Source organism: Drosophila yakuba, chromosome X (genome assembly GCF_016746365.2).
Source record: "Drosophila yakuba strain Tai18E2 chromosome X, Prin_Dyak_Tai18E2_2.1, whole genome shotgun sequence".
Taxonomy (NCBI): domain Eukaryota; kingdom Metazoa; phylum Arthropoda; class Insecta; order Diptera; family Drosophilidae; genus Drosophila; species Drosophila yakuba.
The window spans coordinates 14,385,819-14,401,781 of NC_052526.2; the positions used below are offsets into that span (position 1 = coordinate 14,385,819).

The window sequence follows — 15,963 nt, forward strand, 5'->3', positions numbered from 1 at the left end:
CTTCGTCTTCGTCTTATTTCTTTGCAACTGCCTTAGATTGTTGCTGTCGCTATTGGTGTTTGGCAAAATACTCTAAGAAATCGAGTGACTGGGATAGTAACCAACATCTTTGGCAGTTGGAAAATTATGAAATTCCACCTGATATTAATTTTATTCTTTAGAATTATTTACAATTTTATGTGTGTGGTTTTGCTGATAATTAATAATTTTCTATAGGAATAAACGGCCACAAACAACTGCTTTGTTTAAAGAATCGCTTTCTAATCTGATTGGTAAAACTGCTTTAATTGATTATAAATGAATTACTTTCAACAAGAATAAACTGCCACACTGAACTGCTTTACTTTAATGAATTGCTGTCAAATCTGATTGGCAGAACTGCTTTAATTGCACTGAACTGCTTGATAACTGATCCAATTGGAGTGTTTTACGCATTAATTATTTTGCCTTGACGCTCATTACAATTTCAATAAAAAACCAACTAGAACATTTCGAATGCGTAGTGTATTTAATTTTCGAACTTTGTTAACTTTTTTTCCAGTAACCATTGTATTTTGGCCTGAGGCCTCAAATGCACTTTGCGAAAAAAGCATTTCCTCCAAACTTGTCTCGATTTTTGCTGCTTGCCCCGCGGCGATTTCAGTGCGAAATAGCTCTCTTTGTGCGAGTCCACAAGCAGTGTGATACACTGAGAACATTTCGCAGCTCTTTCTCTTCCCAAGCAACTCTAATTTGAGCATTAACAAAGTGCTTGCCAATACAGTTAATACATAAAGATCGTAATATAGTAAATTGTTTTCTTATACCAAAGAAGAGGAAACTGCGCAGAAAGTTTCCAGCACACTTCCGCATAATTGTAAGTATTTTTCACAGTGCATTTTGGTAGTTTGCTGGCGCAGCAACAATTTGCAGTCTGGCCATGCGATTTATCTTTGGGCTGGCAAGTTAATGTGGCAATTGTATGCTAAGCAGCAAATGCAATCGTTTTTTTTCTATATATATATATATCTTTTTTTTTTTGGATGGAAGGAAGGGTCGTGAGCGAGGAGGAGGGGCCTTCAAAAAGGGGGCGGGGCTGGGGCAACGGTTTTCATGAATGAATTAGTCGGTGGGCAAAGTTTGGCTCTCGGTGGCGAAAGGGCAACAACTCAATTTACAGTTGTTATATTTGCTGGCCTTTTTTTTTTGTTTTTTTTTGCCAGTTTCTGGTGATTTTTCTTCTTTTCTAATGTGTTTTTTTTTGTTTTTCTTATTATTTTTGTGGCTGAATTTCCTTTGACCAAAGCGAAATTCCATTGCCCACGGGTCGGCCATTTTTTCGCTGGAAAATTGCCGAAGAAAAATGCAGAAGAATACGCATTCTTCTTCTCGTGGGACATCTCATGGGTGTGATTTTAATTTCATACACAAATGAACGCGAATCGAGAGATACAACACCACCACCAAAAAGCACCAACAACAAATAGAAGAAAAAAAAAAAGAGCAGCAATAACTCCCACGAAGATTAATAACATAGAGGCGCACACACTCGTAAATAAATAACAAAAAAGAAATACTAAATGCACAAAAAATGAACAATAAGCGCGGGGGGCGAAAATGAAATTTATGCATAATGCCGAAAAGCGCGCAGGCGAATGGCCCATCAAAAAAGCGGCAAATAAAAGGCAAAACTGAAGAGGAATACTCAAAATGAAAAAAAAAAAAGAAAATGCAAGAAAAAAAAAAAACAAGAACAAGAAAATTCCAAACTAGGAAGAGCAATTGGATGAATTGATGGCTGGCTCTATGTGCTGGTGGGTGGGGTTTTCCACATCCACTTCCACATCCACTTCTTGTGCTTCTTCTGTTATGAGCACTTGATTTTTGAGACGTGGCTGAAAGTTAAAAACGAATCCTATATGCCCTGTGTTGTGACGAAGGTGTCTGCAAGTATGCAATGCTTTTGCAACTGCTCAATGAGTTGTTGCCATGAGTTATTGCTCATTTTGTTGGCCCCTTGATATTCACATATTTATATATTTAGTAACCCAAGTGACTTTCCTCAGCATATCGTCACTAAGCAAAACATCAGCAACTTTTCAGTAAAATCTGTCGCCTTGATCCCATGTGCCCCAGTGAAATATACCCAAATGGCCAAATGGCCAAATGGGCAAATGGGCCACATCCTTGCTCGTACATCAAGGATCAATGGCACGTACCAGCACTAAAGTTATTAAAGCCATAAGACACACAGCCAGGCGGACGGGCGCCCGCAATCCAATCTCAATGCCCAACCAGCCAGGCGTCCATATGCAAAAAAAAAGCAAAAAAAACAGAAATATCTTATATATTCGTATGTAAAGATGTACGTGCATACGTATTTTGCATATACGTACAGATACATTTATTATAGATGTGTGTGTGTGTGCGGCTCTGAGTTTGTGTTTTTTGTGAGCGATACATTTTGACGCACCCCCTCTAGAAAACCCCCTCTCCCCCCCCCCCATGTCGTCAACTAAAAACGGAGCTACACGACTTTAAACCCATCAAACCATTAACAACAACAACAATAGGACGGGGACAGTTCTGCCATCTACACGTGCACTGGGAGAAATTATAAGCAAATACAACAGAACAGCAACACTGAATAGTTACAGTTACAACAGAGATTTTTTTATTAAATGTTTGGAGAATGTAACTTGTATATGTAACTTTTATTTTTTTTTTAATATTATTACTCATATTTTGTTTTCTGTGTAAAAACGCCATCCCTTCGCCAGCATGTGAGTAAAAATTTGCGTATGAGTCAACGGCAGCGACGTTTATCTTTCAACCACCACCCATCAGAAAGCACAGGTATGCACCCCTGCCACGCCCCCAGATTTCAGTCTTCAGTCTTCAGCCTTCAGCCACCCATTCCGCCCACTTGATATGTATCGCCGTTGTCGTCTACAGTTATAAAATATATATGAGTGGGGGCGACAAGGGGCAAACGCTTGGCTCAAGAAAAATCGACATGGCAAACGTGTCGGAAACGTGTCGCAAATTTGTCCGTCGAACGTCGAGCGGAATCGGAATGGCAACGCGTTTGCCCACTTTCCGGGATTACGGAGCGGTCCATTACGGACTTCTATATGAACTTACGTAAACCAGGCATCAAAAAAAAAAACAAAAAAAAATGAAGAAAAAGCGAGCAAAAAAAGTGCTGGTTTTGGTAACAGTTTGCCTTGGCTTTGTTTTAGAATAGTTCTGGTTTATTGCATGATTCTTAGTTTGATTCGAAAGTAGTTTAGTGGAATTTCAAAAATTACCATTACCAGCAACTGCAAGTGTGTTATTCAATTAAAACGCATATATACACATATATATATATATATATATATATATATATATACCGGTTTTACTGCTGAAATTAATGTGGTTCTGCTTAAACGTTCCCGGGATTTAGGATTCTAGATTCGGGATTCAGAATTCAGCATTCAGCATTCAGCATTCAGGATTCAGAATTCAGCATTCAACATTCAGGATTCAGGACTCAGCATTCAGGATTCAGGACTCAGCATTCAGGATTCAGGACTCAGCATTCAGGACACAGCATTCAGGACTCAGCCTCCACACAACGATGAGAGCTAGTGCTATCCGCACATTAACGCCCGTAACGTAATTAAACAAAAATAATGGTCTCAATAATCAAGGCAGTGCCATTAAAGCCAGCTATGCAGCTACCCCTTTTTATTTTGGGCCCTGCCTTTTTTCCGGACTCCACTGATTATTTGCTGCGGTGCGGTGTGGTGCTCTTAAGTTCCAGTTCCAACCCCCTTTTTTAGATTTACACACATGGAGATTTATGGTCGGGGAGGAAGGCCATCCATGTACGCTCCACATTCTGTATCAAAAATCAATTAATGACAATAATTTTAAAATTAAAACAATTCTGTGCGCCGTACCGCCAACATGTGTGAAATTTAATGACTTTGAAGATATTTATGGAATTAGACCAAGTCTTGGGCCCAAAGCCTTTGTGCCATTTCGTTCGCAATTATCGAGTATATTGCGTAGCCGCCCCTCTGCCACTCCCCTCCCCTCCCCTCTGCCCCTCCTACCGAATCGTATCTGAAATGGTCGCCTTTTTGTTGTAATTAGATGAGCAGCAGAAGCAGCAGCAGCAGCAGCGCAAGGGTTTAATTACATTTTGAATAGGAAATTTATGAAACAAGTTTCGGTTCGGCTCAGTTTTTGGGTTCAGCTCTGTTTTCGTTTCAGTATCGTTTCTTTTTTTTTATTTTTGGTCCTGCAGCTGAAGTTTTCCACAGGACAAGTCATTGTCGGCATGTGTGTCCCATTGTCGCCATTCGCATGTATATTTAAATACATATATATTTGAGTATATGTACCATATATCTATCTACTCTTGTGGACTTCATCTTCATCTGTGTCGCCATCGATCCGCACCCTGCTCCCCTCTTCTCCCCTTGGATTTCCACTCCTTTTGGCGTCTGCTTGGGCTATTATCCTTGCCCTTGGGCAGCAGACTGCGGAAAAATCTTTGTTTCATGTTCAAGGGAAGGTAACTATTCATAATTAGTGCGGAAACCACTGCTCATAGCATAAGATCTTTTGCAAAAATATTTCAGCATGGCTTTAGTTTTATATACTAAAATAAAATAACAAATAATGCAACTTCAACCAATTGTTAGCATTTATAATTTGATTTTTCACAAATAAACAAACAAAATATCGAAACGGCCACAGGCGGGATCGGTTTTCCGCAATATTTTCCACCCGATTTCCTGCATTTTCGCAACCCTAAACTGAAAGACAAAAGTTAATGGCATACACACACACATATGTGTATATATATATACATATGTATCTATATATTTTTGATAGATATAATTACAAGCAAATATGCCGCTAACGCTGAAAATTCGCCTCAAATTGAGTTTCGCCATGGGTTTCGGGGGTTTTGTGCAGATTCGGTTTCAGTTTTGCCCGTCGAATGTTGTTCAATTAACGTGGCTGGGTTGTTTTTGTTTTGGTTTGTCTGTCGGCGTACCCCGCAACCCGCAACCCGCACCCCGCACCCCTCTTCCTGCACATGGCAAAATTGGCAGCAAAATGACAACCGCGAGCGTTTTCCGCCGACTGCAAAATGTGGCGGTGTGCGGTGCGCGTTGTGCGGCATCAACATGTTGCACAAATATAAACATAAATCAATTAACATTTTTCGACCATGCCAGTGAACTACTCGGTTTTTCGGCTACTCCATCGAGTGCCATCCTTTCTGGTCCTTGTGCCTGCAAATGCCGCGGATGTGTGGTGGCCAAATTTTTTGCCAATTCGCCGGCGGCGCGAATTTACCGAATCGGTAATTTACAACAGCCGATGTCTCTGTGTGTGTGTGTGTGTGTGTGTGTAAGCAGGGGACTCCCCCAAATTTCGGAGGTGCCTACTTTTCGGAGCAGCAACTGAATGACTTGCAGCTTACATTAAGAAACTATTTGAAAAGTTTGAATTTATAAGGATATCTTAACAATGAATTTGCTTGCTATGTAGCTGTATATTTTTTATAATCTTTATCAAATAATGTTCTAGCTGGCATTTAAAGTGAAATTATAAAATTATAAGTAAAATAGCTGAAAGTATTACGTTAAATTAAAAGGAAATAATGAATAATAAGCACTAAATACTAATACTAAATAAATAATACTAAATTCCAAATAATACTAAATACCAAATAATACTAAATACTTAATACCAAATAATACTAAATAATACCAAAATATTAGTGCCCTCCTCTGCGCTTCTCAAAAGTTCTACATAAGCAAACCACTTTTTCGATGTTTTTCAAAAAAAAAATACTAAATGTGAGTGAGTAGTGCAGTGATTTTAAGTGGCAGCAGAGGATACCAATAATGTGATTTCGACCTACTGGAGGAAGTGCCTGAGCTGGCTATTTCCCAGGAGCTACAACCAGCTCTCAGCTCTGACGTGGCAGAGAGGAGAGCTTAAGGAAAGGGGTGAGTACATTTATTTAAATAATACAAATTATATATAAAATAAGGTAAAAATAAATGCATCAGTTAAAACAAATGAACTTTGTCTTGTGCACACATCATTGAATTGAGCCTTGATTCGATTGGCATTAGATCACTTCACTTCACTTCCATCTCAAATCTCCATTCAGACTCAATTTAACTGGCAATTAATGTATTCGGCTGCCTGCTACCGAGTTCTTCAGTTCAAGTGCCGTGCCCATTCTCAATCGCATTGCGAAAGTCCAGTATTCTGGCATTCGATCCATTGCCGAAAGTGGCAATCAGCAAAAACAACAGCAGGACAAAAGGCCAGTGCCACGCCCCCAAATTTCTGTTCAAAGGTGGGCGTATGGGTGTGAATGGGTGGGTATGTGTGCGTATGTGTGAGAAGGCCATGTCGACACCTATTACCATTCATTGACTTTTGCCATGTCCCTGGGGTGTCATCTATGCAGGTTGCTTTGGTTTATCCTTCCACGTTGCTGCTGCTGCTGGCTTTGTTGTTGTTGTTTCTGCTGTTCTTGTTGCTGCTGCTGTTCTTGTTGTTGTTGTTGCTGCTGCTGCTGTTGTTGTTGCTGTTGCTGTTGCTGCTATTGCCCCACGCGTTTGATTGCATTTGCAGGCGAAAACCCAACGACCGTTTGCTAATGTCCTTCGATAAAGCCGGCAAAATCAACACCACCAGCCACCAAAGGACACAAGCTCACTCCACCGCACATTTTGGGGATATGGATATGGCGATATGGGGATATGGGTATATGGAGATATGGGGATATGAGGATATGGGCCAGCCAAACAGCCAGTCAGCCATCCGTTCAGCCAGCCGACGACGACTGGTCTCCGTTTTCATTTGGTGTTTGATTGGATTTTCAATTATTCATTATTATTGGTTGCAATTTACCTGGCGGCCAGCACAGAACTCATCCTATCCAGCTGCATTGATTGCGTTCCATCAGCGAATGGAATGGAATAGAATGGCTATGGATATGGATATGGATGTTTGTCGCATCAGTTTTCCAACTCATCAAACTCCAATTGCATCATTAAACGGAATTTTTGATTTGATTTTGATTCGCCCTACGCCACTCGTATAGAACAATTCACATCTTTTTGAACCTTTTCATTTGCATGCGATTGCTTTTCGTACTTGCAAACTTGATTCATTATTCTTTCAATGCGTATGTGATGATGTGCGATTGATGATCTTACGAGATTCTTCACAGATTTCAAGCCATCAAGACTGTGGTTTTGTTTGTTACATTCAAGGCCAACGGTAGAGTTCATTGATCAATCAAATGCAAAAAGGCGAGCAAATCGAGGCTTGAAAAATTCCAGAAAATTTAATGCCGCTCCCCAAAAGCGATTAACTACCTATGTAAATAATACTCTACTCAAATACTCTATCCAAAGGCATTTGCAAATATAGAATGTTATGCATTACCATCAGGAAAATAACTATCTGTGTAAGTACTCAACATATAATATCTAATTAAAAGTTTGACTACGAAATCTTAAAAATTTTTAGAGTATAACTGACATATTTTGTCATTTTTACTTATATAATACACTAGGTATTATTAATATATTAAGAATAAATTTTTGTAATATTTCCATATATGGTTTTATAATATGAATGTTTTTTTTTTGGCCATTTCCCCCGTTTCCGTTTAAGGTGGACAATTATCTGCTCTACGAGAAGACAATACCCAGAATTTCAATATCGAGTGATGGCGGGGAGGGTGCGGTGCGGGGAGGGGGGGAATGGAGAACACAAAACCGAGACTCCAGATCGAGCCATAAAGATAAAGACTACAAAGCAAAGCAAAACGAAAAGACAAACCAAAACCAAAACCAAAGCCCCGAAAAACAAGCCAAGCCACCGACAAAGTGTTTCCGACTTTTTCGTAGATTTTTGCTGCCAGATTTTTATTGGCAGAAAGAGATAGCCAACTTCGGGATAACTGGCTAACTGGCTAACTGGCCAACTGGCCAACGAGATAGAAAAAGAGGCAACATTTTGATTTTTACGAGCATTTCATTTCGTTTTGCATCGGATATTTGGGGAATACTATACTCGCACATATATGTACATATATTCGTATGAGGCGGCTACTTGTCTTGGAAACCGACAAATTTCTTGTCTGATTTCGCCGGCGACAATAAATTAAGTCAAGTGTAGCATTTAATTGATTTTAATCATAGATTAAATATCGTTAAACAACAAAATCCAGGGTGTGGGGGGTCATGGCAATATAGGCCAAAGAACAATGCCCAAAAGGCCGCCGTTGCGTTGACCAATAAAGTCAACAATCAAATCAAACAGTTCCCCTCCCAGTTTCCCCCCATTGAAAAGCGAGCCCACAAAAGGGGCGGTTGGCGGTGGGCAGGGCAAACAAACCAATTTGTAGCAACAATAAGTTGTCGTTACTTGGTTGTTGTAATCGCTGTTTACCAATATGTAATCCTTAGAAACAACAAGAGGCCATCTCCTTGCCACATCCTCTGCGCATCCTTGTTGTCGGTTTCCAGTTTTGGCCCTGGGATTCTGGATGCTGAATTCTGGATTTTAGATTTCGGATTTCAGATTTCAGATTTCAGATTTTAGGGTGCTGGCTGTTTGGTCTGCTTGCCTTGAATTTCAATTACCCCGGACTCGATTTTCATGGTGCGGGACAACAGGCATCAGGATATTGGCACTGCCTTTAAGGATAGCACGTTGCGGAAACTCAAATCGCAGGTAAAGAGCTTAGCACTTTGTTTCACGTAATTGGTGCTGTCTAGTTTGACTTTGGAGTTTTAGTTCGAATTTAATAATGCATTAACTCATTTAATAATGCATTATTTTATTTAATAAAGGATTATTTCATTTAACAATGCATTAATTCATTTAATAAGGGATTAGTTCATTTAATAATGGATTAATTCATTTAATAATGGATTAATTCATTTAATAATGTATTAATTCAACTTAATAATGGATTTTTGTTCGATTGTTGTACCAACTAGTGGTAGTGCCTAGATTAAAAACCCCTAATGAAACGCACTGTATGCATATATGCAGATATAAATTTAAACATAAGGGAGCAATGTTTGCGATGGCGGGGAGTACAGTGGGGTCGAAAGGTGAAAGCCAGGACAGTGGAAGAAAATATTCGCGTTGCTAACGAATCAAATAAATTTGTTGGTCAATTAAAAAACTGCAAAACGCGCACAATTTCCACATGTGTGGCAGCAACAACCACACAGCGCCAACATTTTTTTTTCCACTCCCCCCCCCCCCCCCCCCCCCCCCCTTCTCCTCCTTACCCGCCCTACCCTCTGCCACTCCCCCTTTTTCCCACGCCCATGGATGCTGCTGATTTTTGCTCTAATGGATGCCAGCGCCAAATGAAAAGCTTCGCGCGAAAAAAAATGCATTGCAAACCAATTTTTTTCCTCTCTCTCGCTTTTTCTTACCAATTTTTTTTATTTATTTTTTTTTTTTTGTGCCATGATTCCCTGCATGGTTTCTGACTAGCTTTTGACCAAAAATTCAACTCCCTTCCGATTTTTTTGCACACAGTTTTTTATGATATTCCTTTTTTGGTCATCTTTTTCAGTTCGCATTTTTTGCACTTTTTTTTTTGATTATTTCTTCTATTTTTATTTTTTTATGTTAAACTTTGGCCGTAAACTAACTTTGTCGGGTGGGGCTTGATAGTGTCTAGGGAGAATTGATGTTGCGCAGGATGGGCTGGGCGCCTTTTTTAGATGGTGCACGAAAAAAAATCGGGGGGGGTAAGAGGTAGCACCAGTTCGAGCTGAGCCAGCCACGTTAGTTATTAGTCGGGGCCATCGGTGGGTTGAGTGAACACGAGAGCGGCGATAAATGTCTAGTTCAGCACTCGAGAAAAAATGCGCCGAAAACGTTGCAAGCGGAAAACATTGATAAACTAAAAGCGTCGGTGCTGCAAGGGGAACGGGGAGCGGGGAACCGGAAAATGTGGCATCGGAAACTACGAGTACGAGTATATAATAATCACAAGTTTGCTTCCTCTTCTGCTGCAAACCTATGCCTTATTATTTGCTTCCTCTTCTGCTGCAAACCTATGCCTTATTATTTATATCAAAGCACAGAAAAGCGGTTTACTATATGTGTTTATGTACGAACCAAAGTTCATAGATTTTCTCACAAGCTATAAGTTATATAAGGTATATAAGGTATATAGGTGTTGAACTCCATTGCGGCGATTGCTGCATGAAAATTGACATCGGCTGGCTGACCAGCGAAAACGAAAACTAAATAAAAATGCAGTGCAATTTACAGTTGGCCGGAAGGGTGGGGCGTTGGGAGGTGGGTGGTGCCACAACCCGGAGGAAAGTCAACGAGGCGGTGGAAAATGTAGGGGGGTTGGGAGTGAAAGCATGGAAAACTACTGCCAATTTCATGCTATGCTCTTCCTGTTTTGTTCACATCGCTCTCATCTCTTGCAGCAATCTTCTGCTGCTGCTGACTCCTGATTCTCCTGATTCTGTTTCCTGATTCCCCCTTTTTTTTCCCCAATGCCTGCTTGTTCTAATACCCTATAAAGTACTGCTGGGTATATATTTTTGTTTCCCAAGGCACATAAAAAAAATTTCACAGCCAATCAAAACCAAGCTACAAAACATTTGAAATGCATTTAAAGTGTACCACATATGGAATGGAATGCACTTCTAGTTACAGGGTATGTGCCATTTGATTGTATGGCATTTTTCTGTATTTTCACTACCCTCTGCTGCGCACATTCTGATGTACTGTATGCGCTCGTTGTTTCGGCGTTTAATTAAATTTACAACAATGCAAAGTGCGGAGCAGCCAAGAGCTCTCGTTTTGTGTAGGGAACCGCCTTCGGGTCTCTACTGCGCCTGTCCATCGAATCAATCGATAACCAATAACCAATACCCCATGACCTGTGACCCGTGGCCACTAGCCAATACCAATGAGTTCCTATTGCTTACACACTGATGTATATATATATGTATATATATATTTGTGTATAAATTGTTGCAGGCGTGGCACCGAGCGTATTTTTTTTCGTGTTTTGCAAGGAAAAATGCCGAATGGCGACAGAGCACGAGGTCGGCCAAAGCACCGCAATAGGAACAGGTCACGAGCTCGTCCTTGCACGCCGGAAAATCTTCTAGAGAATCACTTGCAAAAGCTTTTGGAGGAGCAGGATCTACTTCACAACCTGTTGGTCAGCAATCGTCCTGGAATAAAGCCGCAGTTGGAAGATTTGGGCGGCGAAAGCAACTATGAGTTCGACATCCAGGATGAGGATGGCCTTGATGAGCAATTGCCCAGCTTTAAGGTAAACGATTTGGAACGAAATTAGTTCCTATTTTTATTCGTTTTCATGTCGTTGCAGTTGCAGCAGAAGTCGGTGCAGGAGGAGCAAGCGGAGCTCAATAACCAACTACATTCCGTAATTCTGGCCGAAGATGTGGAGCCATCGAGTCCTGGGCACTTGGAAGATCTGGCAACAATTCCATTACGAACATATCCAATTCTGGCTGAAGATGTGGAGCCATCGAGTCCTCCAAACTATGAAGATCTACCAACAATTCCATTACGAACATATCCAATTCTGGCAGAGAATGTGGACTCATCGAGTCCTCCAAACTATGAGGATCTAAGGACAATTTCCGCTCGAGCGACTCCAATTCTGGCCGAGGATGTGGACTCATCGAGTCCTCCGAAATTTGAAGATCTGCCAACAATTCCATTACGAACGTATCCATATCGAAGCAGGAACCACAGCTCGATCCCGCTGCCCATCACGGTGGGCAACTGCACACCACCCAAGGTCATAGGTCAGGGCTTCGATGCGCCCTTTCTCTACCCCGAGTTTGTGGCCAAAAACGAGCGAAGTCGTGTAAAGTGTGAGTAAGCCCATGAATTGAAATCAATCAAACACAAGTTAATAATGTCTATCGTTCGATTTTATAGACATCTTCAGTTTGGTGGACAGTCTGGCATTGCAAATGGAGCGATCACTTAAGCTAAACGAGCATTCGATGGCCGAAGGAGCCGTGGAAAAGGCAGCCACAGGAGCTGTGCCCAAAGCCAGGCGCAAACAGAAACTGCAAATAGATCGAGTGGGCCATGCCAAGTACACGATCACTGTCAATTCTCGTTTCAAGGAGCCCAAGCCACACAATCAGTCCAGTGAGTCAGATAAGTAAAACCAAACAGCAAAACATTTTCATTCATGAAAGCTCCTTCTTGCAAACCGTAGAAAATCATCGTTTGGCCAGGAGTAAGGTGCATTCGCATAACAAATTGCCGGAGATACTCGATGTCGATTGTGAGTTCGGAATGGAGTTTATTGAAAAGTTTCGTGCCAACAAGGTTCGAGATGAAAGCAGAGCCGAGCCCGTAAACGTATCCGTATCTGAAAGCGACCAAGAAAAACAGGTTGATAGTGCGGATGCTAAGGAAAAAGAAGTGCCGCAGATCGACGAAGGTTATTTTGATGCACTTAGCAATAAAATGTTCAGACTTCATAATATTTCTTTTTATTTAGAATGTAAAGAAAGTGCGACAACTATTACACCGAACTCGGATTTCTCAAGCGAACTCTCGCTTCTTGAGATTGCGATGGCCGAAGCATTCAAAAAGCAGCGAAAACATAAGAAGAAAAACTACAGCTTCACTTCGCGACCAAGTACACCCATCACCAGACCGACTACGCCCATCAACGATGATGTGCCCAGTACATCGGCAGAGGCAAGGTTCTATCAGCAGTTAAGAGGTCAATCGGAGCCCGAGAAAAGCGAATCAAATGTCTTAAACACGTGGCAGCTGCTAAGGGCCAGAGGTAAGTCACTAGCAACTATTTCAGTTACATTCATTCCCAAAAAAGAGAGTTTGCGATGGTCGCAGGACCGCCACCATTGCAGGATTGGCAATGGAATATCGTTATGTTTATGAGGAATTTTAATAGGGAAAAGAGACGAAGGGAGCGCCTAGCAAATAAGGACACAACTTCCAATTCGGAACCCGTGAGTAAGTTGAGTAAACTGAGAAAACTGAAGGAAAGAGAGCTGCGTAGAAACGAACTGCGACGGAAATACTCGTATGTGCCCATAGAAAGGCCAAAACTACGCCCTAGGTTCTATAAAGCCATTAAAGAGCAAAAGGAATGGTTAAAGGCGGAACAAGACTTTAAACAAGTTCAGTATCTAACATTCTACAGACCACAAGATCTCTACGAGCCCGAGATAAAATGGTCGAAAAAGCAACTGCTTGCCATGCGACGCAGACTCTTCAATGTTATCCCTAGAAGACCGATACAACCCAGGCCCATTCCGAAAACCATAGAGCCTGAACTGCCTGTTGAGGAAGAAGAGGTCGCAGTTGAAGAGCCCCCCGAGGATCAGAATCCTGATCCTGATCCTGATTCTGTTCCTGGTCTCAACGTTCCAGTAGACAGGGGTCAGCGTTTGAAGAATCTGCTCATGGACGAAGAGCGCCTAAATCAACATCTGAAGCTGAAGCACTTGGTACTGCCAGAGGATCCGGTAAAAGCCATCTACCTGCCCCTTTTCCATCGCCACAAGACTTTTAGGTACTTTGATAAGAAACAAAAGCCATCGCACACAAATCTTAAAAACGCTGCGGCTCATTGGAGGAGCAGCACTACTAGCTCCACTGCTTGGCGCCAGTGGAGCAAAACTAGTTGGATTTTGCCCCAAACCAGATCGTCAGCTTCATTTAGTACTGTATTCTACGATGCCAAACACTCGATATCGAGCTTAAACGATTCGCATGACGATTTCCTCATCAGCAATGAAGGCGTTTTGGGCCTCAACGAGTTGGAAGATCCATTTGACAAGCCAATTGCAAGGGATGCAACCGAAGAACGTGTGGATTTCAGGCGGTTCATCGATATAGACTTCGTATCGCGACACATTCTGCAGCTAATGTCGAACATAAAGCCTAAGAATAATAGCAATCTTATCGAGATTCAGCCGCAGATGACTAACTACATGGAGCACTTCTACTGGACGCATTTAACGCACGATGGTCTGTACTTTCATTGGTTCGTCAGCGAGGGTTTCTTTCCGGCTCACTATCTCACCGAGGTGAAGACTGCCAAGGAGCTGGAGGTCATTCCGCATTGCCAGCTGGACAGGGATATTATGCGGTATATAGATGTGGTAAATGACGTGAATGCGAAGAGAATCAAGTTAACCAGACAAATGGCGCACCTCATGGTCACCTCCTACTTTCGCGTTCTATGCCACAGAGCCCAGCTGGCCACGTGCCCCATCAAGGATAGATGTTTGCTGCGATGTCGCTTTGCCATCTCGATGGTGGAGCTCTATCAGCAGGAGCGAGGTCGACACATACTGAGAGATCGTATCGATTGCTGGCGCCTCATGAAGTGGGCCCTCAAGCACGAGGGTCGCGTCAAGCAGCTGTACGATGAGCCCTTGTACTATGCCGAGGAACGGGCCAGCATCCATACGTGCCTGGTGATGCGCACCCCCAACTTGGAGTCCTTCAAGGAGTTCTATCGTCGCCAGGTGTTGCCCAAACCGGATGCACTCGCCATCAATCCCGTGTTCAACAAAATCAGGCGTTATCCGAGCAATCGCAAGGATCCTTGTGCCACTTTTGTGTGCCCCATTCCCGGTTGCCAAACGGGTCTGAACTCGAAAATACTAATGGCGCACTTCTTGAGCGATCACTGTCGCCGTTTGGAGGAACTTTGGCTCACGGATCGCATGGTGCTGCTGTTCTATCCCAGTTCCTATCCGCCCAATCAAGTGTACTGCATTTGCGTGATCGCCTTGCTGACACGGATGCCCAGCCAGAAGGTGCCGATACCGCAGAATATACTGAACGAGGAGTTACCCTCGAAATATCTATACTTTGTTGAGCACGGAGCTTGTTTCCTCATGTTCGCGCCGGTTTCGAGATTCATCGTTGAGGGAAAGACGGAGCCAAGTACGGTTGCTCATGAAAAATGTGCCAAAAGGCATCCAGACACTGTGTTCATCTTTTGGCTGGCCATTGCCGATTACGAACTCAAGGATGTGGGCTGTCGACTGCTTGTGTATTGCCAGGATCGCTGTGTCAGGGGTAAATCCCCATTGACGTTTGTCAAAATGTCCGAGTTCAAAGGGGTGACCCATTTGCTGGCGACTCAACCGGATTGCTATCTGGCCATCGATTATGGGACAATGGCCACGCTGACCACGGACTTCAAGGAGCTGCTCTTCATCGAGGTGCGATACGTTAATAAGCTGTTGGAAGATGCCAACAACTCTGGTGATGAGTTTTTCTATGAATGAAGGGAGGTTAGATCTTAGATTTATTGCAATCCTTTCCATGCATTTACTCAAGCTTATTAACTTATCGTTTTTATTTTCAATTTCATTGCAGGACCTTTGAAAAAGGCAACTTGAAGCATATGTGCACAAGATCTGGATTGCATATTTGCATATATTTGAAATATATTTTATATGCCTTAATGGCAGTTTATATCGAATAAAAAAAAACACTTTTGGTGGCGGGTATTAAAATGAAATGTACTTGTTATTTTGGTGCGAAGGGGAGCCAAACCTTTAGTTTATTTATTATCATTTAATATTTTGCTATCGCCAGCAAAGCAATCAAAGCCAAAAAAAAAAAAAAGAAAAACAAAATGGAAAATGGAAAATTTAAAATAAGCAAAGCGTGGCAGCAAATCAAAAAACAATTACGCGGCAAATGACATTATCAAATGTCAAATGTCATGTTCGGTGACTCTACCCACTTCCTTAATTTTTGTGCTCCCCAATTTTTTGATGTTGCTCGGTATCTTGTATCTGGAAGAGCACGCGTATCTGAAATGCCGAGTTACTCGCACTGAAATGCAAAGCAGCCAAAAAAAAAAAAGAGAGCGCATCAAATTTGTTCGAGGCAATTTTTCAA

The 15,963-nt window shown here is 42.0% G+C and overlaps 1 protein-coding gene across 2 annotated transcripts in view; it reads left to right on the forward strand.

The window, feature by feature from the left end:
* The window catches only part of LOC6525421, a 44,037-nt gene extending 28,465 nt beyond the window's left edge, over positions 1–15,572 (forward strand). Inside the window, exons 3-9 of one of the 2 annotated variants that reach the window (XM_015190798.2) lie at positions 11,050–11,350; positions 11,408–11,921; positions 11,989–12,207; positions 12,278–12,505; positions 12,566–12,859; positions 12,925–15,347; positions 15,433–15,572. In XM_015190798.2, the coding sequence (XP_015046284.1) occupies positions 11,093–11,350; positions 11,408–11,921; positions 11,989–12,207; positions 12,278–12,505; positions 12,566–12,859; positions 12,925–15,341 (3,930 nt within the window). In that variant the 5' untranslated portion in view covers positions 11,050–11,092 and the 3' untranslated portion in view covers positions 15,342–15,347; positions 15,433–15,572. The remainder of the gene's footprint in view (positions 1–11,049; positions 11,351–11,407; positions 11,922–11,988; positions 12,208–12,277; positions 12,506–12,565; positions 12,860–12,924; positions 15,348–15,432) is intronic. The other variant, XM_015190799.2, reaches the window with a different exon arrangement.
* Positions 15,573–15,963: the final 391 nt, after the last annotated feature.